Source organism: Pteropus alecto, unplaced genomic scaffold (assembly GCF_000325575.1).
Source record: "Pteropus alecto unplaced genomic scaffold, ASM32557v1 scaffold160, whole genome shotgun sequence".
NCBI classification, from domain to species: Eukaryota; Metazoa; Chordata; class Mammalia; order Chiroptera; family Pteropodidae; genus Pteropus; species Pteropus alecto.
The window spans coordinates 300,440-325,393 of record NW_006429864.1 but is presented as its reverse complement, the minus strand read 5'-3'; the positions used below and the strand labels follow the sequence as shown (position 1 = coordinate 325,393).

At 47.1% G+C, this 24,954-nt stretch overlaps 1 protein-coding gene across 11 annotated transcripts in view; it reads left to right on the top strand.

Moving 5' to 3' along the window:
* The window catches only part of EPS15L1 (epidermal growth factor receptor pathway substrate 15 like 1), an 89,138-nt gene that overhangs the window by 42,538 nt on the left and 21,646 nt on the right, over nt 1–24,954 (top strand). For 9 of the 11 annotated variants that reach the window (XM_006904250.3, XM_006904249.3, XM_015586763.2 and 6 more), the window contains 9 exons: nt 1,262–1,334; nt 7,183–7,344; nt 7,942–8,139; nt 8,900–9,064; nt 13,799–13,922; nt 14,722–14,772; nt 15,894–16,030; nt 19,253–19,313; nt 20,082–20,164. In XM_006904250.3, coding sequence (XP_006904312.1) covers nt 1,262–1,334; nt 7,183–7,344; nt 7,942–8,139; nt 8,900–9,064; nt 13,799–13,922; nt 14,722–14,772; nt 15,894–16,030; nt 19,253–19,313; nt 20,082–20,164 — 1,054 coding nt within the window. Of the gene's footprint in view, nt 1–1,261; nt 1,335–7,182; nt 7,345–7,941; nt 8,140–8,899; nt 9,065–13,798; nt 13,923–14,721; nt 14,773–15,893; nt 16,031–19,252; nt 19,314–20,081; nt 20,165–22,037; nt 22,089–24,435; nt 24,577–24,954 lie in introns of those variants that run through there. The other 2 variants (XR_003044986.1, XM_025043733.1) reach the window with 2 other exon arrangements.

The window sequence follows — 24,954 nt, the reverse complement described above, 5'->3', positions numbered from 1 at the left end:
TGGCATCTTTTTTTATACGGGCACCAGTCCCATTCTTGAGGGCTCTACCCTCATGACCTAATCACCTCTTAAAGGCTCTACCTCCTAATACCATCACTCTGGGGTTTAGAGTTCAACATATGAGTTTGGGGCGGGACACCGTCCATAAGGAGGAGAGCAATGCTGGTTGCTGTGGGGTGGAGCTGTGTGCAGCTGAGGAGATGGGCAGGGCCCCACCGAACGCCTGGTGCGCACAGCGCCAACCACGGCCTCTCGCAAGGGGTAGAATAGGGGAGCCCCTGGGGCCAGAGACCCTCACTGCCACTTCTTGCTGCCAGCCCTCTGGACCCTCCCACCCCACTTTGCATCACTCCAAACTTCTCACCATGGCTCCCCCAGCTGAGTTTTGGCTTCCTGTTCCTGTTGTCTAGAACGTTCTTCCACATCTCCCATCACAAGCCACCTCCCCAGAGAGCCCTTCTCTTTCTTTATCCTGTTGGATTTCCTTTTGTGGCCCTTAGGTTATATTTGTTTGTGCATTGAGTTGTCACCTGTCTCCTCCACTGGCCTCTGAACTCCATGATAGTAGGGGCCTCTTGTGTGTCCTCAGAGCAGCAAATGCTCACCATACAGTGAGTGAGTGAGCGAGCGTAGGACTCGGAGAGTGTTAACTTATTTTTGCTGCATAACAAATTGCCACAAATGTAGCAGCTTAAAACATCACTCATTTATTAGCTCTGTAGACCAGAAGTCCGGGAGGGCTCGTCTGAGCTCCCTGCTTAGGCTGAGGTGAAGGCGTTGGCTGAACCACAGGTGTGTGTGGCGGGGTGGGGGTGGGGGGTGGAATCTGAATCCAGTTCCTTGCAGCTGTGGGTCTGCAGTCTCCTTTTTCACCGGGTGTGGCCAGGGGCTCATTTGCTCCGAGAGGCCGTCCCGTGCCCCTTCCTTCGTGGCCCCTTAGTCTTTAAAGTCCTTCCCACCACAGGCATCACTCTGACTCCCTCTTTGAAAATGCTCTGCTTTGGAGAGCTCGCATGGCCACATTGGGAGCAATGCCTCATCACATACATACGTTCCTCCCACGCTCCCAGGGGAGGGAGTCACGTAGGGTGAATGGTTCCTAGGGTTGTTCCTAGACTTCCACCCCCAGCAAGAGGGATCAGCTGGGGTGGGTTTCCATTGGGATGGGTGGAATCGGGTGTTGAGAAGTCAGGTGGGAAGTGCACTGTGGTGACAGTTGACTTATTCACTGTGCTTTCATGAAATATCTTTAAACATTCAGGGAGAAATACTCGCTGGAACAAGACATTAGGGAAAAGGAAGAGGCCATCAGACAGAAAACAAATGAGGTGCAGGTAAGCACGGTGCTCCTTCTGGTCAGGTCGACCTGTATCAGTTGCAGTTCAGGGAGTTCACATTGGTGGCGGGACGTCAGTGGTGGCAGGATGTCAGCGGTGGTGGGACAGGACAAGGGAAGGTAGCCCCACACTCATTAGAGATGAGCTCTGTGGAGGTTTCAAGCAAATTTTGTTAAGTTCTCTATAGTCATAGGGGATTTCTTTCTTCATTGAGATATATAATTCCCACAGTGTAAAATTCACTCATTTGGAGTGTAAAATTCAGTGATTTTTAGCATATGTGTTACTTAATCATCACCTCTAGTTCCAGAATATTTCTATCACCCTAAAAATAAACCTCATAACCATTAGCCATCACTCTGTATCCCTCTGGCCCTGATAGCCACCACTCTGCTTTCTGTCTCTGGATTTGCCTCTTCTGCACATTTCATAAAAATGGGATCATATAAAATGTGGCCTTTGGTGTCTGGCTTCTTTCACTCAGCCTGAATTTTCAAGGATCAGATAGTGGCCTCTAACCTGTCCTCAGGACAGTCCCGTTTGGAGTGTTTCCTAGCAGGTGGTGGTGATGGCAGAGCCTAGAAAGGTGTAAATGCCTGGGCTCAGACCTGGCTCTCCTTAGCAGCTGTGTGACCATGGGCAAGTTATTTAATAATGACATTGGTAATGAGTGTTCTGCTTTCCTGGATTGTGGGGTTGGGTCATAGGATCTGATACCTGCTCAGCACTCACTTGGGGCCAATGAGCGGAGGAGAGACTGCACTAGGAGCAAAATGGTCATCACCTGGGAGCTACATCCTTGAAGAGATGTAGGTTCCTGTGATATCTCAGGTGTGAATGGATAGAGAAGGGCCGTCTCTGGGAAGGGACTCGAGTTGGCTGTGGGGCTCAGAGTGAGGCTGAGCTGGGATTGGTGGGCTCTGCTTTGGGGGTCTTTAGTGCTCAGAGCGGGGGGATCAGTGCATGGGCTGCTCTGCACAGAGCCGAGAGCAGCGTCTGGCCTCAGTGTGTGCCGTGTGAGAGGCTGGTTCTTTCTGGGCCACCTCTTAGTGCGGGAGGCCAAACTGGGCCAGGCAAAGTCACGGCTGACTCAGTTGGACTCATGGAGTAGTGGGCAGCCCTCCTCCCTGTCCCCTGCACTTACAAGGGGCTGGAGGACTCTGAGACATGGGGTGGGTGGCACTCAATGCCTGCTCGCCAACCTGTAGGAAATATCCTCTGTCGTAGCTGTGGTCTGCAGGTGGTGGGGTGGGTGTGCCCACCCAGCTGCAGGTCATCGGTTCATACCACGCTATGTCCAGACCCTTCTTTATTGGTTTCGCACTCTCTCTGCACATTGGCAGTGAGAATTGGACCTTCAGTGGTCTCTTGCAGTGTTCTGGATCAAATGGCAGGGACTGGCCCGCCTCTCATATTCAGTGCTTTTTGCTCAAATGAGCTGCTTCAGTTATAAGACCACCTAACAGACAAAGGGACTATATTTTTTCTGAATGTTTATACGTTCATCCAATCATTCTCACCTAGCCCTCTGATTTCCCTCTGTGTCCTAGAACTGACACCAGACACGGCCCCCATTGCTGCATCGCCTCACCTTCCATCTTTTCATTCCGGGGTATGGTGGAGTTGGCCTCATCTTCCCTCATGTCTCAGCCCAGCCCAGCCATGGGGATGCCTAGGCGGTTCTCCCTTGCCACTGTGTTGCTTGGGCCAGTTCTGCTTTTCATTCTGATTACTGAGGATGATGTCATGTCATTTAACTCCCAAGGAAACCAGTCACCAGGTTTCTGGCACCTGCTCCCAGGTGATTCTGAGAAAGCCATTGGGCTTTGCAGAGACTGCCTCTGAAGTCCCTTCTAGTCTGCAGCAGGCACGGCAAGGCCACCCAGAGCCCCAGCTAGTGGGCTCTGACAGCATGCCCCTGTTGCCTTTGCGACATGGGGGTACATGTGCACCCTGATAGACTCCCACAGCTGGGAGGAAGCCCAGTGCCAGCCAACCCATCCCTGTTTTATGGAGGCCTCATTTGTAAGCCAGCTGGGGTGGGGCTCTGCTTCCGTATTTGATGGCAGCGTCTCGGTCAGGGACAGAACACAATCTGTTTTTTAAAGTTCCCTTATGAAAACAGGTTTGGCTTTGGTTCCTGCTGCCTTTTACCGGGTAGGCCAGGCCAGGAGAGCACATGCCACACCTGCTGGTACAGCTTCGGGTCAGGGCCCTGTGTGGAGTGGGAGCCCTTTGTTCCCCTCAGGTCGGTTTACGTTTGGTTTTAAGCGACAGAAGCTCAGCTTCAACCTCCACAGTCCTTCTGTTCACATTGTCCCCCGTCCTGCCCTGGGCATCTCCCGTCTCCATTTCTACTGCTGCTGCTCCGCTGAGGGCCTTCGGTATCTTTCATTTTTGTTTTTGTAACAATAGCTTTACTGAGATATGATTCACGTACCATATAATTCACCCATTTAAAGTGTGTAATTCAGTGGTTTTTAGTATATGCACAGAGTTGTACAGCCATCACCATAGTCAGTTATAGAACACGTTCATCACTCCAAAGAAACCCCGTTCCCATGAGCAGTCACTCCCCATTCTCCCCTACCCCTGGCAATCACCAATCTCCTTTCCGTCTCTGGATTTGCCTGTTCTGGACATTTCATATGGATGGAATTATATACATCATGTGGCCTTTAGTGTCTGGCTTCTTTTGCTCAGCATGATGTTTTCAAGGTTCATTGATGTTGTAGCGTGTCTTAGTGCTTCATTCTTATTTATGGCTGAGTTCCAGTGTGTGTCTGGGCCACATTTCATTCTTTTAGCAGTTGATGGATATTTAGGTTTTTCGACTTTTTGGCTGTTGTGAATAGTGCTACAATGAACATTAATGTGCAAGTTTTCGTGTGGACATATGATTTCACTTTTCTTGGGTACATCCCTATGAGTGACATTATTAGGGCATATGATAACTCCGTTTAAACTTTTGAAGGCCCACCAGACTGTTTTCCAAAGTGGCTGCACCATTTTACATTTCCACCACTAATGCATAGGGATTCTAGTTTCTCCACATCTTTGCCAACACTTACTTCCCATTTTTTATTACAGGCTTCCTGTTGGTTTTGGAGTGGTATCTCATTGCCCTGAATACTTTCTCTAATGATGCTGAGCATCTTTTCATGTGCTTGTTGGTCATTCATATATCTTCTTTTGAGAAAAGCCAATTTAAGATACATTTTTAAACTGGGTATTTTTTTATAGCTGAGCTGTTAGAGCTATTCATGTTTTTAGATAGAAGTCCTCTACCAGATATATGAATTGCAAATATTGTGTCCCATCTATGGGTTGTCTTTTCACTTTCTTGATAGTGTCTTGAAGCACAAAAGTTTTAAATTTTGGTGAAGCCCAATTTATCGGTTCCTCTTTTTTGCTCTTTTGGCGTCATATCTAAGAACTCATTGCCAAGTCCAAGGTCGCTAAGATTTATCCCACGTTTTCTTCTAAGAATTTTATAGTTTTAGCTCTTATATTCAGGTCATTGATTTATTTTGAGTTAATTTTTGTATATGATGTGAGGTAAAGGTCCAACTTCATTCTTTTGCTTGTGGAGATCCAGCTGTTCCAGCACTGTTGAAGAAACTATTCTTTCTCCTACTGAATGGTCTTGGCACACTTCAGTTGGCTGTAGATGTATGGGCTTATTTCTAGACTCTCAGTTCTAGCCTATTGATCTGTATGTCTCTCCTTATGCTAGTACCACACTGTCTTGATGACTGTAGCTTTGTAGTAAGTTTTGAAATCGAAAAGTATGAGTCTGTCAACTTTGTTCTTCTTTTTCAAGATTGTGTTGGCTAGTCTGGATCCCTTGAATTTCCTTATGAATTTTGGAATCCACGTGTCAGTTTCTACAGAGAAGCCAGTTGGGGTTCTGATGGGTGTTGAGTTGAGTCTGTGAGTCATCTGGGTGATATTTGTCCTCTCTTTGCCTCAGACACACTGATCCCGGAGCCCTTCCTAACCATGAGCTAGTGGGTCTTTGTCCCAGCTGAGCTCTTTGATAGCTCCTTCTCCATTACACAATGAGGCCAATTCCCTGATGGCCCAGGCGGTTGGCTACCTGATGGCCCAGGCTGCCATACTGAGCCTGACTCATCTCCCTCCTTCACCTCTTCCTCCCCCATAACCTGTTCTTCCTTCAGATATGACAAACCCAAATCCCAGACTCTCCACCACCAGCCCCCTTTCAAACATTCTGTGTTATCTCCCAAACTTATCAGACTTGAGAGCTGCTCCTTGACTTAAAGATTAGGGGCAGGGAGATGGGAGCAGAGAACCCAGCTCCCTACAGTAGCTCAGATGCATTTCAGCCATTGAGAGAAGAGAGAGCCAGGGTGTTCTTGTCCTCTAAGCAGGGAGAGGTAGACCCATGCCTCCTTCAGGTTTTCGCCTGGAAAGGCACCAGTCATCCTGAGGATCAGCCCACACCCATCCTCCCTCAACACCCATCCTCCCTCATCCCACTAGGGACTCAAATCCACCCCTTCTTTGGTGCCACGGCCGCCATCTTGCCCACGCTACATCGCCTCTTCCTGCGCCCAGCCTGAACGCCCTTCTCACCATCCTGGCTCTCTCTATCAGCCCACTCTCCTCTGCCATCCAGATCAGCTTTAGTTATCTTACAGATAGGTAAGGTATTCCATAAGACATTTGCCTAGTTGAAAATCAAAAACAATAAGCCTCCCGCCCTCCTATTGGCCTCCAGAGGTATAGTTGATTAGCTCCCAAGAAGCCTTCCAGAAAGGTCATGTGCATATTATTAAGGAGAGACATCTGTGTATATTCTCTCCTTCCGTTTGCGTGAATGCCAGGGTGCAACACACAAGTGTGCTCTGCAACACACCTTGTTCATTTCACATTGTAACTTGGAGCTCAAGGTGCAGCATCCCTGGTCCCTTGAGTGGTCTGTACTGTAAGTCATCAGCCAGCCTCACCTGGTAGAACTGACGATTTTGCTGCCCCAGATGTTGCATGTTTTCACATGCTTCACACACCTCTAGGATGCTTTCCCTAGAAGAAGAATAATTGGAGTCTAGATTCCTGCACTGGCCATCTATATAGATATGGCCGACTTGGAGGAGTTTTAGCAACGGAGAATCAGCAGTTCCCACTCCCACACTTGAATGACCTGCCAAGACTTTCTACTGCAGAATGGAGTGCAGCCTCTGCCACCCTCACCCCACTTCCGTTTGCTTCAGCTTGAGTAGAACACCTGCTCCCGCTCTGCTAGGCTCCCTGCGGCCCCATCACAAGGCCTGTCTGGTGGGTCTTTGAATTTACTTGAGACTGGTGAACACAGGGCACATCTGAGATGACCTGGTCACATTGCTGCCCCTTTCTCTGGCTGTTGCCTGCTCGGCCTTTTGGTTTATCCTAAATGGTACTTCCACGGGGGTCCTCTCCACCTGTACAGCATCAGTTTGGTCTCCCCGTCCCACCCACCCCCCCCATGACTCTGACAGCACCCATGCTATTTCTTTGTGCCCTTTGTCCCAGTTCATTTGTGCTCAGGTGACCCTTCTCCCCTGCCTACCCCAGTCACAGGTCATTGGAGAGCTTTTCTTGCGAGGGGCCCAGCCCCTCTCCTGGCACCTGGTCTCTCTTAGGCCATTGGTAAATATTTACTGAGGGGCTTCATTGGAGATTGAGCCAGGCCACCCCGCCAAGCTGCATGCGTTCACAGTCGGTGTGCGCAGATGCCATCCTGAGCATAGACATCCAGGGGCTCCAGCCCAGGCTGTGACCTGTTATCTCAGCATGGCCTGCTTTCACCAGTCTCAAGTAAATTCACACAACCCTTCCCTAGGAATTACAAAATGACTTAGACCGGGAAACAAGCAGTTTACAAGAGCTGGAAGCTCAGAAACAGGATGCCCAGGACCGCCTGGACGAAATGGACCAGCAGAAGGCCAAGCTCAGAGACATGCTGAGTGACGTCAGGCAGAAGTGTCAGGACGAGACTCAGATGGTAAGTCCTGCCCATGCCCAGCAGGGGGAGAGAGCTTCCCGAGGGTTTCTCTGAGCTCACAATGACCTTGAAACAACACGGAGACATCTTACTGTTTTAATAGAGTAGTTGGATGTATCATTTGGAAAAGTATCCACGCATTTGGGACCTGACCTTAGTCTCACCCACCAAGTCATATAATTGAATGGCCTCAGTCCCCAAGAACCCGTGTGTGTGGGGACACCCGATCCTGGCCCATGCTCCACAGTGTGGGCGTCCAGGATGCCTCTCCCTCCTTTGCTGTCTTCACTGCTCATCACAAACCAGGGAGGCTGCAGCCTCAGCAGATTGTAAAATCCTCTGCGGCCTGGTATGGGGGCATTCAGCCCCTGGGGACAGACAGGTTGCCTCTGTTTGTCCCAACTCGAGTTCCTCCTTATCCCAAAGCAACTTCGTGTCAGTCACATGGGGTGAGCATGTCTGCCTTATTGTTTCCGTCTTTTTCTGGGTAGAGAGGGCCCCCGTGAGGAAGCCAGGCATCCGGCCTCCCTGGGTTAACTCATACGAGGATCATGAATTAAGTATTCTCTCTCAGAGCCCTGTCTCATCTCGATTCAGATTTCCTCATTGAAAACCCAGATCCAGTCGCAGGAGTCCGACCTGAAGTCCCAGGAGGATGACCTAAACCGGGCCAAATCGGAGCTAAATCGGCTACAGCAGGAAGAGACCCAGCTGGAGCAGAGCATTCAGGCCGGGAAAGTTCAACTGGAAACCATCATCAAGTCCCTGAAGTCCACACAAGATGAAATCAACCAGGTATCTCCTTGGGAGTGGGCCCTGCTGAGGCCAGCTGTCTTCTGCCAAGGCGGGTAGCTGCCGTGAGCTGTCATATTGGTCTGTATGACTGGTGGGGCTGAGTGTCTGTCCTGAGGCCCCTTGTTCCCATCCACTTCACTTGCTTTAGATTCTTTTCCCGGTAATAATAATAATAATAGATGATAATAACAATTGTCCACTTTGCCAGACAATGCAAGGATGTCTTACCCATCATTTCTAATGGTCCACTCTTTTGGAGAAGAGAAAACAGAGGTTAGGTCACCAGCCTGTGGTCACACAGTGTTTACAAGACATTTAAAGTGCACGCTCTGGTCTGACTTCATAGATTGTCTTCTTCCTCTCCCAGGCCTCCCATGCCTTCTCCAGGACAAGGAGGAGCAAATGGGGTAATAAAAACCCCATAAAAGAGAATGTCGAATATCACTTTGAACAGATTATGAACCTGGGTTTTGTCTAATTTCAGCTTGTTTGGAATCGACTAATGTTTGTTTGAATGTGTGCCTCTCTCAGAGGCCGGGGATACAAAGAGGCCTCCTGGGGCTGTGAGAAGGTCCTTGTTTTGGATTTGTGAGCAGTCTCATGTCTCATAAACCTGGTGACAGGGGTCATCTACTCCTTAGATGGGTAATTCAGTTATCCACATGAATTGCTCAGGGTTGGATGGTAGGGAAAAAGAATATCTGGCTTGAGACTTTTCCCCTAAACTCCACTCAGTGTTGATGATGTCTTCATTGTGCAGGCAAGAAGCAAGCTTGCCCGGCTGCACGAAAGCCAGCAGGAGGCCCAAAGGAGCCTGGAGCAGTACGACGAGGCTCTCGATGGGACCCACGGCGCCAGCCTGACCAACTTGGCTGACCTGAGCGAGGGCGTCTCCCTGACAGAGAGGGGCGGTTTTGGAGCCATGGTAAAGGTTGAATAAATGTATTCCAGTCCTGGGCTTAGGTCCCACACTGGGATCTGAGAATGCCCCGTCTACTTGGTCTAGCACTTGCCAGCCTCGTTCTATCCAAGTGCAGGGTGTTTCTCATTTTCACTTCTGCTTTAAGAGTCCCCACCAGCCCTGCAGACCAGAGTATGTGGCCATGCTCCATCACGGCATCTGGGATAAAGCCCAGATAGGCCTGAATCCTTTGTTAGACCACTCTTTAAAGACCTCCATCTTCATGGGCCAGCCACCCGAATGTGGAAGGCTTCTCAAACTTAACCAAACTTGGATCAGTCTCACGCATTGTGAAACCCACATCCTACTAATTGAGGGGTGGGGGAAGGATGTATGTATGTCTGTGTTTCCGTAAGAAGCACCTTGAAAATCAAATGTATTGATAAAGATCAAGAAAATGACAGCCCTACTGGGACTTTGCTGTCTCACCTATGAATTGGCTTCTGTCCTGAAATTTTGGTTACATTTGAAACCTCAGCACTTTCGTTCAAACCTCATAACCCTGGGGGCCCTGATTAAGGCCTGAGGGACTCTTGGCCTTTTAGGTTGCTGTGGGCTCTCTGGCTGCTGGCGTCCAACAGGTGTTACTTTTTTTCTCAGGTTGTCACACCCCACTGTTCCCACCAGAGTCTGCTCTTGTAGTCCTGAGCCCCGTGTGCTATTTCCAATTTAGTCTGGCTGAGGAGAGTGTCTCTGTGCTCTTGAGGGCGCTGGTGGGACGCGGTTGGTCTCGATGGATTTGCTGTGCTTCTCTCCCAAAGCCTTTAGCAGCTCACCCTGCATTGTGCCTCTCTTTAAGTCTTCCCCTCCGTGCCCTCCTTCTGCTCCTGGCCCTGTTTGCTTCCTGGATTCCTTTCCTCCCTGTAATAATACAGTCTCTCTCTCTCACTTGTAAGACTCGGCTCTTTATGTTTATTCCTTGACATGTTTCTTTTCTCAGTAGCCAAGTACTCTCCCAGGAATTTATGGGGAAGGTTAGACTCCTTACCCACACTGCCGGTGTTGTTCTCATCTCCCTTCTGTCTCTGGCCGTCACTGCCTCCGTCTGCCATTCCCATCCCCCATTCTTGTGGAATCGTAAATGGGTAACCCTTCCCTATCTGCTCTTGGCTCCATTGTCAGCTTGAATATAGACTGCAAACATCCATTCTTCATGAACTGTGTGGGGCAAAATTTCCCACTTGGTGTCTGGCTCTCAGCGTGTGTGTTTGTCAGCTTTGCTGCTCTGTTCTTACTTTCTTCTTCTGTCACTGGTCCTATTGCATGGCTTTTGGCTTGTCTGGTTCTGTCCTAGTTCAGGGAATACCTTACTCTTAAACCCTTTGGCAGGTGTTGATAAGATTGATTTCCTTGGATAAAAGTTGGCAGTGAAGTGGCAGTTTACAAGTGGGCAGTGATTTCTTTTTTCCTCTACAGATTTTTTACTTTTATTTTTATTCATCTTCTAAGAGGGGTAATGTTTACATGATAGTCAATTCATCTTGGAATGTTGACGTCAGATATGTTCCATAGAAACTTATAACTGGTGTCTGAAAGAAAAACTATATTTATCTTGTACAAATACAGTTTTTAAAGCATTTTTTTTGGTTTGTTTCCATTTCTTAATAAACAGTTCAAAGAAGCCTTTTTATTTACTTCTGAACATTTCAGGACTGCTCCAGAGGAGAGAGAGGCCTTAGTTCTCTTTGACGGGGGTGAAAGTGAGGGATTTAGTCCCTTGAGAGTAATGTAACGAAAGAACTTTCTAAGCCTGGGCACTTCTAAAGTTACTAAGTTTAGTGTTAAGCTCACACCATGTTACTTTGTCCAAGAGATAGAAGATTTTAAGGTCACGTTTCTGTCTCTCATTGGATGATGAGTATACTGGCCTCTTGCCCTTGTCAGTACTTAACCAACCTGTCTAGCAGAGAGTAATAGGTCATCCCAGACTTTAGCCTTGCTGCAAACTCATCCTGAAAGCCTGGTTTGTCTGAACATCCAGCCCAGCAGCATGCGGTAGCTAGTGTTATTGATGCTCCAGAGCTGATTATTAAATAGGAATTTGTAAGCTGGTTGTTCAATCTTTGGTAACTTGAAATCGGCCACAGTGTGAGTATTGACACCACAGGAATTGGCAGAGACTGCCCATCAGGACCTTTTTCCAGAGAGCTGGTTCGCCAGCATCCCACTGCCCGGCCCCCATTTAAAGAGAAGGAATGTCACAGAAACCCCTTTGATGTCCTTTCACAGTTGTCGTGTCTGTTTCCTACGAAGCACAGAACTTGAGATGGTGTCTGAACTTGTTGTCGAAGGTATTTCACCTCAGCCGAAGGACGTAGTCCTCACCTGTGCTAGTCTGCTGCACTCGCATCTCCTGAGTTAGCAGATGGCTCGGTTCGAATTGGTCGGTGATCAGTGGATGGGGAGGTTATGACACTTATGTACCAGGGGAAATCTGGTTTTCTGCTCTGAATCTGAAATGGAATCCAAACCCCCAGTGGTTACTGTAACCACATGAATCCTGCCGGGGTCTTCTGAGGCTTCTCCTTTGAAGGGGAGGGAGCGATAGCTGCCTTGAGCGCATAATTGCTCCTGAGAGAGACATTGCAGACCCGTCTTTCAGTTTAGGGGGCTCAACGACCGGATCCCCCAGAATCAATCTCTTCTCTGTCGTTCTCCACTGATATTTGGCAGTCTTCCGAGCAACAATGGAAAACATTTAAAAAATCAAACCAAAACAAAGAAACCCAACCAACTTGTAAATCAGTACTAATTAAAAAATGAAATAGAAGCTTCTGTTCTGAGGCCAAGCTGTCTTTCTTAACGCCCTGCTTCATCCAGGTTGCCATCCTTCTCGATCCTTCTGGAGCAGAGACCTTGCCCCGTGGTGCAGCGGGAGAGGCTCGTTTCCCCTCCAGCCACCCAGCTTCCTTAGATTAGGACTTCCATCATATTTTCTGTGTCCAAGAGCCCCACTGGGTGCTCCTTGGGTACCCATCCTGTGGTCATTAGCACCACAGCATCCTTACAGAACCGGCTCTGCCGCCAGACATGGCGCTCGCAGACCTCTGTACTTACTTGCCTAAGAACCCGGCGTGGCTCCCCACCTTGGGAAGCCCTGTGGCTGGAGGCTCCAGATAACCTTTCTCAGGTAAGAAAAGCGCTCCGTAGTCGTCAGAGGCTGGGGTGTTGGTTCGTACTTCCAAAGCTCACAACTTCCTATGAGCCTGGTGCCGCTGAGACCCGTGCCGCTGCCCCACTCCCCCACCCCCACCAGGTGGACTGGCCCACGTGGTAGGGGCCTTGTCAGGAATCTTCCTTTAGCACTTTTGATGTCATTGCCCCATAACCACTGTTCGTATTTTGATGGAAGCCCAGCTCTTTTATTAATTGGTTTTGGTCGGTTGGAATAATGGATCCATGTGCCAGCTCCACAGATGCCCACATATTCTCCAGAGTCAGGGAGGAGGACGTCTTGCTTTTTAATATCACAGTGAAACCTTCATGTTTTCATCAAGGATGTATCTTTATTAACCACAATACACTCAGTATTTCTAAACCAATTTCTAAACCACTGTTCCCATGTATATTGCAAATCTCCCTTTTCAGGCCATTTTCCACTGTAAAAGTGAGCTCTTAAAGCAAATTTTTTTTTCCTTCTGATTTAAATATGCTTGTTTGTTTCTAGAAATAAGTACTTTTTTAAAAAAATGCAAAGCATTGTATGCTCTAGTAGTTCTAACTGCATAAGCACTCACTTCCTCCCAGGATGTAAATAGCCAGCATGTTTCTTGGTGTGGAAACAGCATTTTTTAAAAAATGCCCACATACTCTCTGAGAAAAAGATGACCAAGGGAGATCACACCTTTGAAGAGTCCCGTGCTGCAGTTGGTGGCTTGTTACATTTTTTTTTGACATTTCCAAAAATATGGCTTTTTTCTGACTCAATTTAAAAAAATTGTAATTGTGGTAAAATACACATAACATGAAATTTACCATCTTAACCATCTTTAAGTGCACAGTTCAGTGGCATTAAGCACTTTCACATTGTTGTGCAGCCATCACCATCATCTATCTCCAGAACTTTCCATCTTCCCAGACTGAAACTCTGTCCTCATGATATACTAACCCCCCATCCCCTCCCCCAGCCCCTGGCACCCACTATCTACTTTCTGTCTCTATAAATCTGACTATCCTAGTGACCTCATATAAGTGGAATTATACGGTATTTGTCCTTGGTGTCTGGCCTGTTTTACTCAGCATAATGTCCTCAAGGTTCATTCACATTGTAGCATGTGTCAGAATTTCCTTCCTTTTTAAGGCTGAATAATATTCCATTGCATGTATATATCACATTTTGTTTATTCATCCGTTAATGGATGCTTGGGTTGCTTCCACTCAATGATTTTTTAAAAAATGTTTTATTCTATAAGAGGGTTAGATTTACAGAAGAATTGCCAAGATGGTACAGAGAGTTCCCATATACCTCACACCCAGCTGTTCCTATTATTACTATACGGTACATTAGTCACAACTAATGAATCACTGTTGACACAGTAGTATTAGCTAAAGTCCATCTTCAATGATTTTTTTTAAAAAATCATTCTCTATAGGGTCACACTTTTAAAGGGGATATGTATGAGTTAGATATGGAATGCTGTACTTTGCTTTAAATCTGAAATAATAAAATCCTTGTCCTGTCTCTTCACAAAATTTTAGGATGATCCTTTCAAAAATAAAGCCTTGTTATTTAGCAACAACGCTCAAGAATTGCATCCGGATCCTTTCCAGGCGGAAGACCCCTTCAAATCCGACCCATTTAAAGGAGCCGATCCCTTTAAAGGTATCTCAGCACTCAACCTCTCACTGAAGGGCTGTTAAATTTGTGTCATGGAGGGTTGTTCAGTGACTAGAATAGTCGGAAGGTATCACCCTCTGAAATGCAGGAGGAAAGAAATTCCTTGAGCTTCATGGGTTTCTTGTGTTTTCACTTCACCCAGTTTACTGAAGACCTGAGGTATTGGGATGTGGTGGAAAGAGCTCATGGCTCGTGAGTGACAGTTCCCCACATAAATCTCAGGTCTTAATTGGCGAGTTTACCCAGAGCCATATGCAAGTCAATAAGTAAGAATTTCTAGAAACAAGATATACTAAATTTCTCCATTTTTTCAGAGTGAAACAGTATTTCCCGGAAGGCTCTCTGCGTGTTTCTAAGAATGCCAAAGGCAGGGAGTGGCCACAGGAGCCTTTTCAATTTCAGATTTGGAGTGAAGCACGTTAGGTCCCAGGGTAGACTAGACAGCTCCTGAGGCTCAGATGTACTGAGCTCATTGTGGCTTCAGGGCTGACCATGCAGTCAAGGCCTGGGGCAGCCCCCGGTCCCATGTTCTTACACCTGAGGGACATGATGGGGAGATGGGGTACAGGAGTGACACATGGCATAGAAAGAGAAGAGTAAATCCTGGCTCGTATACATTTTCTCCAGCTCTGGTCCATGTTTAGCAGCCAGCAATACCTCTCATTTCATCTTCAGTGTCCTCGCCAAGAAAAACCACCTCAGCCAGTGGCCTCCCCGACACTCTCACTTTGATAGCTGGTTATTTCTACCGTAGAGCTAAGTGTTCCTCTCTCCTGTAATCTAGGTGACCCATTCCAGAGTGACCCCTTTGCAGAACAACAGGCAGCTTCCACAGGTAAAAGCCTTTGTTAAAAGACACATTTCGTGGACTGGTCTTCAGAATTGTTCCGTTCCTTGTTCAAGTTGAGGGCAGTGGAAAACACCTTCCAGCCTCCTCCGCCAGGTCCGCCACCACATGGCAGCAGGGAGGTTCATTTCTGAAGGAACCTGGCAGTGGCGTTGTCCCTCCTCTTCACTGTTTAGTGCCCTCGTTGCTAACTTCCCAGCAGAACTAGAAAAGGAGCTCCCGGTAGCCAGGCGATTGTTTGGACACCCTCACGACAACTTGGTCACTTATGCCTGCTTCTGTCACTTATGGCAGCTTCGGGGGGTCCTGAGTAGTACCCGCACATGGCGGGACTTCTGTCCACACGTCCCAAGGATGGCAGCAATGTATGTTGGGAAGGATGGCTATCTGTATTGCATGAAAGTCTAGTGTCCTGTTCTCTCTTGGTGATATAGTGACTTTACCCCTTCTCCAGTCACCATGCCTGCCACCCACATTTGAAGGGAATGGACATGCATGTGGGTGTGGTATTGGGATCACTGATTATTTTTTTCTTTTATTTTTTTAATGAGGTGAAATTCATATAATACGTATTTAACAGTTTTAAAGTGAACACTTCACTGGCATTTGCTACATTCCAGTGTTATGCAACTATCACATCTGTCTAGTTCCAGAACATTCCCATTGCCCCCAAAGGAGACCCCATCCATATTAGCAGCCACTCCCCATTTCTTCTACCTAGCCCCTAATCTGCTTTTTTTTGTTTTTATGCATTTGCCCACATTGTTTATTATTTTGTAAAATAGGCTTTATTGAGAGGTATAATTTATACATAACAAAATTTACCTATTTTAAGTGTATAACAAGATGGGTTTTGACAAATATGTATAGTTGTGTGGGATAGGAAACATTTCCATCATCCCGAAAGGTTCCCTTGTGCCGCCTACCATCAACCCCTCAGGTCCTTGGCAACCACTGACCTCCTCTGTCACTAGATTTGTTACCGTTTCTAGGATTTCATATAAATGGCATCCGTTAGTTATGTGTTCTTTCATGTTTGGGTTCTTTCACTAAGCATAATGTTGATTCATGGGGCATTCTTTTCCTCACTTTCCAAAAACACTTTCTAGATCCATTTGGAGGAGATCCTTTCAAAGAAAGTGACCCGTTCCGAGGCTCTGCCCCTGATGACTTCTTTAAGAAACAGACAAAGAACGACCCGTTTACCTCAGACCCATTTACAAAAAACCCTTCCTTGCCCTCAAAGGTGAGTGACGCGGGGAGGTGGAGATGCTCTCGGTCTGTGAGCGGCGCATGTGAAAGCGGCCCGTCCCTGCCTCCCAGGGGCTGAGTCGGGACTCCATCTTCTCAGCTGTGCTCACTAAGCCTGAGGAATGCGGACCATGCGAGGCTGGGTGGTTCTCCTGGAGCCGGGTCACAGGCCAGGTCCCATTACCGGATGGCGGGGTTACTATTCCTGCAGGTCCCCTACAAGGCTTGTCCCGTAAAGGAGGGTGGCACATCCTGCAGTCCAGTGAACCCAAGTCAGGCGGCTGTGTCCTGAACAGTTCTCATTCCTCTGTCCCTTTCTGTGCCCCTTTACTTCAGCTCAGACCAGCCTGCTGGGTTCTCTGCTCTGTCGCCTGCTCCCACTTCTGCTCTGCCTCCCAACAAAGACAAAACACAATAAAGTACCACAAGCTCCCACACACTGCCCCAGCCTCCGCATGGTCACCCTGCTGTCTTCCTAGAGCACAGCACTGATGGTGACATTGGAGTCAGACTGCCTTAGCGAGTCCCCGTTGTGGCAGGAGAAGTCCAGACCCATAGCTTGGTTGCATTTAGTGTTTAAGACAACATGTGTCCCCCACCCAGCATCTCTTAAACCATGCTTTGGGCACAACGGTAGGCCCAACAGACTGGGTTAAATTGGTGTCAACTAGGATTTTAAAAGCAAAAGTGAGTTTTTGTGATTGAATAGTGAATTTTGTGAGGGTGGTTTATAGCCTCCCTTGCTGTTCTAGGCCGCATCTCTGTCCCCACCTTACATATTCCCTGGTTTTCCTCTTCTCCGTGGACCTATCAGTCTGCAGCACAGACCCAGAGCCCCTTGAAATCGGTTCATTTGTAACATTTCTGTCTATAAGACCTGTCGTGGGATTCCCTTTTCATTCGTGGTGTTGATGATCTTTCGTCTCACTCTTTTATCAATTTTGTTGTCTTTTCCATGAGCCAGCTTTTGGCTGTGCTAATTTTCTCTTGTTTGTTTTCTGTTTCATAGGTTTTTGCTTTTATTTCCTTCCTCCTACTTATTTTAAGTTAGTACTTTGCTTTTCTATTTCTAACATCTTAAAATCTAATCATAGGTCATTGATTAGACCTTATTTTCCAATATAAGTGTTTAAAGCTACACGTTTCCCTCTGAGCATTAGCTGCATTTTACACAGTTTAAATTATATCTTCATTTTTATTCAGTTTGAAATATTGTCTGGTTTTCCTTGTGATTTCTCTGTTGAACCTTGTATTATTTCATTTCTAGATATTTTTTTCACTAGATATCTTATAATACTGATTTTTAATTAAAATATGTTGTTATTAGAGAATGTATTTTTGTATACTTTCAATCCTTTTAAATTTATTGAGACATCTTATGGTCTGTGTTGGTGAACATAGTGCATACAATTAGGAATAATTATTGTCTGTCTGCAGTTATGAGTGGTATGGTCTATAAATGCCAGTTAGGTCAAAGTGGTTGATAATATTGTTCAGATCATCTGTGTCTTTACTGTGTTTCTTTTTTGGCTCTTCCAGTTGCTGAGAGTGGGTGTTAAAATCTAGGATTGTGAAATTGTTTATATCCCCCTTAATTCCATCAGGTTTTGCTTCATATATTTTGAAGCTCTGTCAGGTGCCTACGTATGTATGATTGTTACCTTCATGCAGTGACCTTTTTATCATTATAAAGTGTTTCTTTTTTTCCTCTGGTGATATCTTGGTCTTGAAATCTATTTTACCACACATTTAAGGTAGCTACTTTATCCTCCTTTTGCTCACTCTTTGCATCATATACTTTTCATCCATTTACTTTCAGTCTATCTGGTGTTTTTATATGAAAGATGTCTTTTTGTGTCAAACATGTAGTTGGGGCTTGCTTTTCTATCTAGTCTGGAAATCTCTGCTTACTAAATGGAGTTTCTAGTCCAATAACATTTAATGTTGTTATTGATATCGTTGGATTTAAGTCTAGTACTTTAATATTTGCTTGCTTTTTATCCCCTGGGTTTTATTCTTCTGTTCCCCATTTTTGCCTTCTTTTGGACTATTGAAGTATTTTCTAGAATTTCATTTTCTTGTATCTGTTGGCCTTTTAACTATACTTCTTTTCATTATTTTTTTAGAAATTTCTTTTGGAATTATCATATATACACTTAACTTTTCATAGGCTACTTAGAGTTAATATTGTATTACTTAATATAAAATGTAGAAAACCTGCAACCATATAGGTCAATGTATTCACCTTCTCTCAACTAGCAGGATCTCTCATAACTGTTCTGTGAATGTAAAACACCTAAACGTATTATAAACTCCATAAGACAGTGTTATAATTTTTGCTTTAATCTACTGTATATATTTCAAAGATATTTTAAAGAGGGGAAAAGTCGTCTTTTATTTTTACCCATAGATTTACCACTTCTAACACTATTCCTTTCTCAAGATCTGATTTTCCCTCCATTATCATTTTCCTTCAGCCTGAAGAACTTCCCTTGGCACTTCTTGTAATACTGGTTTACTTTGTTGTCACTATGAGAGAGTCTTTGTACCCGATCCAGTAGTAGTTTCTCCTTTTGGTACTTTTAAGATGTTCCACTGCTTCTGGCTTCCATTGTCTTTGATAGGAAGTTATCAATCTTCCCAATAGTTGTTCCCTGATATGTAATGTGTTGTTTTCTCTGGCTGCTTTAAAGAGCCTCTCTTTATCTTTGCTTTTCACTAGTATGACTGTGAAGTGTCTAGATGTAGTTTTCTTTGTATAATATGCTATTTGGGGTTTGTTAAGATTCTTAATTTTGTAAATTATGTCTTTTACCAAATTCGGTAAGTTTTCAGCCATATTTCTTTGAATATTTTCTTTTTCTACCCTATTGTCTTTCTTTCTTTGTGAGATTAGGGTTACACATGTATTAGACCTTTTGCTAATGTCTCACAAGTCCCCGAGCCTCTGTTTTCTTTTCTTTTTCTCTTTTTTCTTGAGATCGGGTAATTTCTACCGATCTGTCTTCAACTTCACTTGCTTTTTTCTCTATCATCTGTTGTTCAGCTAACCTAGTCTGTTGGGATTTTACTCTGTTCGGGGTTTAGTTTTAATCATTTTGTCCCCCCCATGCCCAGCACCAGATATGGTGCACACAGAAGTCAAGAAAATTTGTGGTTGAATGAATGAATGGTGCAACAAACTGCTTTTCATTCTTTTTTCTCTCCTTTCACTCAGCTCGACCCCTTTGAATCAAGTGATCCTTTTTCATCCTCCAGTGTCTCCTCAAAAGGATCAGGTGAGATTGATGGTTTATTTTCCTTCTGACTCCTCCTCAGGTGATGGGAGGAGCCCATCCAGTTAATGCTTTAATTTCCAAAACTGGTGTGTCCTCAGCGTTTATGTCATTAGTCAGTGGCACCCAGACCCTCACCTGAGGCTGTTTGAGCAGAGGCACCACCCTCAAACCCGCTCATCTTTCTGGAAAGGATGCTTAGCAGTAGGAATTAATTCAGTAATAACATCAGTGTTATTAGGTACACTTTACTCATTCCTCCATGTAAATTTTTGATTCATACCTTGGATTTTTTTCCTAAAAGAATCCAAAGTTTGACCGAGGGTACTGGCTTGTGCATCAGGGGCAGGGAGTGTTTGTTGTGGAACTTGCTTTTGGGAACAGGCCCCACCTGGTTCTGCTGCCTTGCCTGGCAGCTCGCTCATTGGTTACAGAGTTTGATATAGGTGAGCATGGGGGTTACCCGAGGCAAATCACCCCACCAAGGAGAAAGCTCAACAGAAATCCCTCCCCACGCGTGACCACCCCACATCAGTGGTGTGAGTGGTGGGTCACTGTCCTGTGGCCCCTCTCCTCCCTTGCACCTTCCCTCCTGACCCAGTGGGACAGTAGGCATCACCCTGTCCAGTATATGACCGCGGCAAAGAAACATGTCCTCCCCAGATCCCCTGCTTCTGGGGCTGTTGAGTACCAGGAGGTGACACTTCCCCTCGACCCCGGAAGGCGTGTCCTGGATGCCCTGTAACTCTGCCTCCTTGGCGCTGCTTGCAGGTCCCTTTGGAACCTTAGACCCCTTTGGAAGTGGGTCCTTCAGTAGTGCCGAGGGCTTTGCCGACTTCAGCCGGATGTCCAAGGTAAAGCCCCTCCCGTGGAGCGCCGTGCCTCTGCCAGGGTCTTTGTACCTCTTGTTGTGGTCTTGTCGTGGCTATCAGGCATAGCTGTTAATGCCGCATGTGTATTTCCTCTGTACCTGTCAAAATCTGAAGTGCACCCTCACACGAGGTTGTGAGTCAGCAGATAGGGTCTAGAAGGCGCCCTTGGTTGTGATCAGACCCATTTCCCTCCATCTAAACGAAACTGCTGGAGCCCCTGTCCCTCCTAAGATGTAAGTGCCAGAGGCTCTCCCCTGCTCCTGTTGGCATCTGATGACCATCAGATCTTAGGAGATAAAATTGTCGTTGTGCCTGGACAAACTTGAGAGGGTGTTAGGCACAGAGGGCCCAGGAGGGTCGCAGGCAGCAAGCCTGGCATGCAGCCAGCTGAGGCGGAACCATGAGCCACAGGCTGGCAGGCGGGATGTGTCTGGACGAAGTGAACTGAGTGTCTGGATAAAACCTCAGCAGGATTCAGAAAGTGAGGGCTCAGTGAAGAAATCTGCAGGTGAAAATAAAGTGTTCAAGACAGATGACATTCACGCTGTTGCCAGAGTGGATATTGTATCTGTGTAGACAGTTATATTAACTGGTTGTGTGGATATAGCTCCAAATTGTGTCAGAGCGCCATTGAAAGGGGTAGGGGTTTGGGGGTAGGGAGAGGTGTAGGTAGAGCCGAATCTTTAACGTAACGACAAGTCAGTAGATAGTGTCCAAAATGGATGGATCAAGAACTAGCAGTGGAAGCCCATGATTACTGACGTAAATTCCAAAAGAAACTGCCTAGAAGTCAAAACTGTTGGCCTTGGCAAATGGGAAAGGCAATGGGCTGAGAGTCTGCTATTCTTATAACCTTTAGAGTCCCTTGGTTTTAACTGTGAGCATGTGTTTCTTTGATAAGAATCAAGGAAAGCAGCATTAGCTGTGCCCTGTCTCGGCCTTGAGTCCCCTGTCTCCAGCACTCGTGTGTGTTCCGCACCTTGGCAGCGCCCCCAGGCAGGTGAGGGGGGATTCCTCACAGATAAAGAGCCTCACGTAGCACAGCCTATGGTCGCAAAGCAGTAGGACCCTGTGCTCTTCATTCGTTCTGCCTGCTCCTGCCCAGATACTGGGGGGAGTGGTGGCCATAAGTAGAATATAGCCCCCATCCCGTATCTTGCTTCCTAATTGGGGAAGGCTCACAGCCAGATAGTGCAGAGGGGGCTGTTGAAGGAACCTCTGGAGTATGTGGGAGCTGAGCACCCACAGTGAAGAGCATCCCTCTCATCCCTGCCAGTGCCCCTGCTGTGCCAGCTCCTCACCATGTCCTGCTTCTTGTTCCATGTTTGTCCCCAGAGCACACGATTGTCTGGGTGCTCAATGCTTGTGGTTAGTAATGTGTGATTGTGGCAGGCAGCTTCCGAGAAACATTTGAGATCCTCTTTAGGTTTTCAAAGAAGCACGTGAGCATAACTGTCGAGGTAGCAAATCCAGTTTCTGGAACAGGCAGAGCATCTCTGCGCCTGTTGGCTGCCACAGAGGTGCTGGTATTGTGGCTTCTGTCCTTCTAGGGCCTGGAGGGAATGAGCCTCCATCCCTCAGAGGGAAACTCTGTGACCCTGATGGTTGGGACGCTGTCTGGGATTGGCCAGAAGGCACTTGGGTGTGAGATTGACCTTCACATTTGCCTGTCCTTTAGTGGCTGTGACATGTGCTCTTGCTCCTTGAGTGTTGCTGTGTATCCTCTGCTTTCATCCCTGCTGAGCAGGTGGGAAACCATCTCCTGAAATCAGAAAACTCCTGCCACATGGTGGCAGCAATCCCCAAGGAAGGGTTTGCGTTGGATTCTCAAGCTGTCACAGTGGGTCCTCTTCAGGAAGCCAGCCCCAGAGGCAGAAGGAGTGAGAACTAGCAGTGGTCCAGCTAGGACAAGGACGAGGGTGCAGGTGAGGCACTCATTTCAAGAAGTGTCTGAGACTACGTGGGCTTTAAGGACCAAGGCGGGGTGGCCAGCCTGAGGGCCCTGACGGCAGGGGTGGCCGCCCCTCCTCTAGGCAGGCTGTGCAGAGAACCCACAGCTAGGCAGTTCCAAGCCTGGCTCCTCCTGTCTTTCTGCCTGTTCTGACCTAAAGTTGTACTTTTCCTTCTTGTAATTCTGGTTTCCTTTCCCTTGTCCCCATCAGGCTGCACACACACGTGCACTTGTGACTTTAGAGCCAGTACCCCTTCCTGTTGGCAGTGGTAGGTGGGATGGAACTGGACCGGGTCGTGGAAAATCAGTCTGTAGTACCTCATTGTTTTGTTTCCATCCCATCCGCTCCTGGTCTTGTGCCACTGGTCCCACTAAACACCAAGCCCTAACCTTGTAGGTCTGTGTTTCCCTTTTGGTGCCCTTTCTGTTTTTCAAGAACATCATGCATATAAATAAAATGCTGAGGGAAACGAAAGTAAAGTGACAAGAAGGTGTTTTGGTTTTTTTTGGTTTTTTGTTTTGGTTTGGTTTTTTTGGCATTTTTTTAGACATCTCTAGCTTTTCTCTGAGCAGGGTTGTCCCTCAGCTGAAGGGAACTGACAGCCAGCGATGTGACAGTCAATTCTTTTGGGTGCTTCTTCGGGCTTGTGCTTGTAGTTGAGGTGCCCCTAGGCCCAAAGAGAATTTTCTAGACAGCATCAAGCCTAAGTTACCTTGCTTTCAAAACAAATTCCCCCAAATAGACTTCAGGGATCATCTGAGAATAAAAACAAGACCACAGTTTAATTATTTCACCCCTCTCCTATGAAAAAAGCCAATCTATGAAATACTTACTTGACTGTTAGCCCATTTTTAGTTGTTTTTCAATCATTTTTTAAAGATATATATTTCTATTTAGGGCTGTTTTTTTTTTTTTTGAACTCAAAACACATTTTTCTTAGAGCTTTTTTCTTGGTAGCCTTTTTGTCCTTTTTTTTTTTTGAACACTCTTCACTCTGGGCCAGCTCAGAGAGCCCCTACCGGCTTTACTGAAACTCTTCTAAAAATAGTGACTTTCCCTGAAGCCACAGCCCGAGGAAGAACTAATTGGGTCCCAAAGGAGGCTTCTTGGGAAACTTGAAGTTGTGAAAATTGGGATTCAGAAATGATGCAGGCTTTTCAGTGTTAGAAGTGATGTAATTTGCTGGTGTGGGTGTACCGGGCACTTATGATTGGAACCTTTTATGTTGGAGTGAGCTGCCTGACTCATGCATTTAAACAGAGAGGGGGTGGAGAGTCAGCTTAGTCTGTGGTGTCCCCAGCCAGCTGGAAGAGTCATTGCAGCACAGGCCAGGTGGACTTGGGGGTGGTGTCCAGAGGGCTCCGGGCATCCCTTAGCACCCTTCCACAGAGTTGGTGCTTTGCCAGCACCCAGGAACAAGTCTGGGTTTGCAAGGAGGTCTCAGGGCCGGTCACGCCACCTCTCTGCTAGGAAAAAGATCTCAATGCCTGCCTGTCTTGGGTTGTGGTGGTATCACGTGAGCCCCAGCCCTGCTGTGTGTTCTGTGAACAGCAAAGGCAGAATAACCTGTGTTCCCTCCCTCTCTTGTCGTCTTTGACCGCACCGCATTCTTTTTTCCCAGACAATAGACCCTAAATCACCCATTTTAAAGCTAAGCTGCAGGCAGACACTGCGCCCCAGCTCTCATGCTGCCTTGCCTCTCTCCTGGAAAGGTTTCGCGGGTAACAAGATGCAGCATACAGAAAGTGTGGGGAGCTGCTGGCGTATTTGCAGATTCTTGCAGTGTCTAAAAGAATTCTAATCATATCCACATCCACATGGCATGTTAATAACCATGCTGTCTTTGTGCCAACTTTGGCCGAGAGCCACTCGGAGTGGTTTTTGCATGACCTTCTTGCATTCTGGCCACGGCCCTATGAGCTAGGGCCCGTCATTATTGTCACTTCATAGATGAGGAGACTGAGGCTATTAGTAGATGGCAGGGTCGGGCCTCCAGATCCCACCCTTGACCACCATGCTCCACAGCTTGACCAGGCAGATGTTCCAGAAACTCGAGTGGTGGATTTTACAAAGAGACTCCCTGACTTTTGTACCTAATAGGACAAGCGGCCATAAGGCCTGGAAGAGGGGAGCCGCAGCTATGGAGGAAGGCATGTCTGGTCACCCAGAGTTAGGGTGATCTTGGCAGAGAAATGAGTCTTGGGGACTTGTAGATCCCCATCTTCCTCGGGGCCTCTCCTGCTTGCTGACCCCTCGGCCTGCTCTGCCTCTTGCCTACATCCACATGTGTCTCCTTCACAGGCTTGAGGACAGGGACGCTCTGCCCAGAATGTGGCCCGAGACCTACCATGGGCATAGGCTGCCAGCAGCCGAGGGCAGGGCCCAGGAGCCCTGGCCCAGGAGGCGGACGACGTGGGTTCCCACCCTGACTCTACCACTGAGGTGCTGTGTGACTGGCCAGCTACATCTCCTCTCTGTGCCTCAGTTTCCCTCTGTATAAACTGGAAGTGGTGACAGTAGGACTCCCTCCCAAGGCCATTGGGAAGATGTGGTGAGAAGATCAGCGGGGTCAGCTGCGTGTGCAGAAGCCTCATTGGCCCCTTCTCCCCATGGGCCGGCCACCTCTTCCCCACCTGAGACTAGCGTCTATGACTAGATAGAAGGGGTGGAGGAGACCAGGTCCCTGTCCCCGTGACTAGATCCTAGAGGAGGGGGAGCGCACAGCACAGGCCCGGTGACTGGAGGCAGGCCCTTCTCCCCACTTCTCCAGCGATTTGTTGGGTCCAGCTTATCTGAGAAAGACCACAAATGTATTTTGTG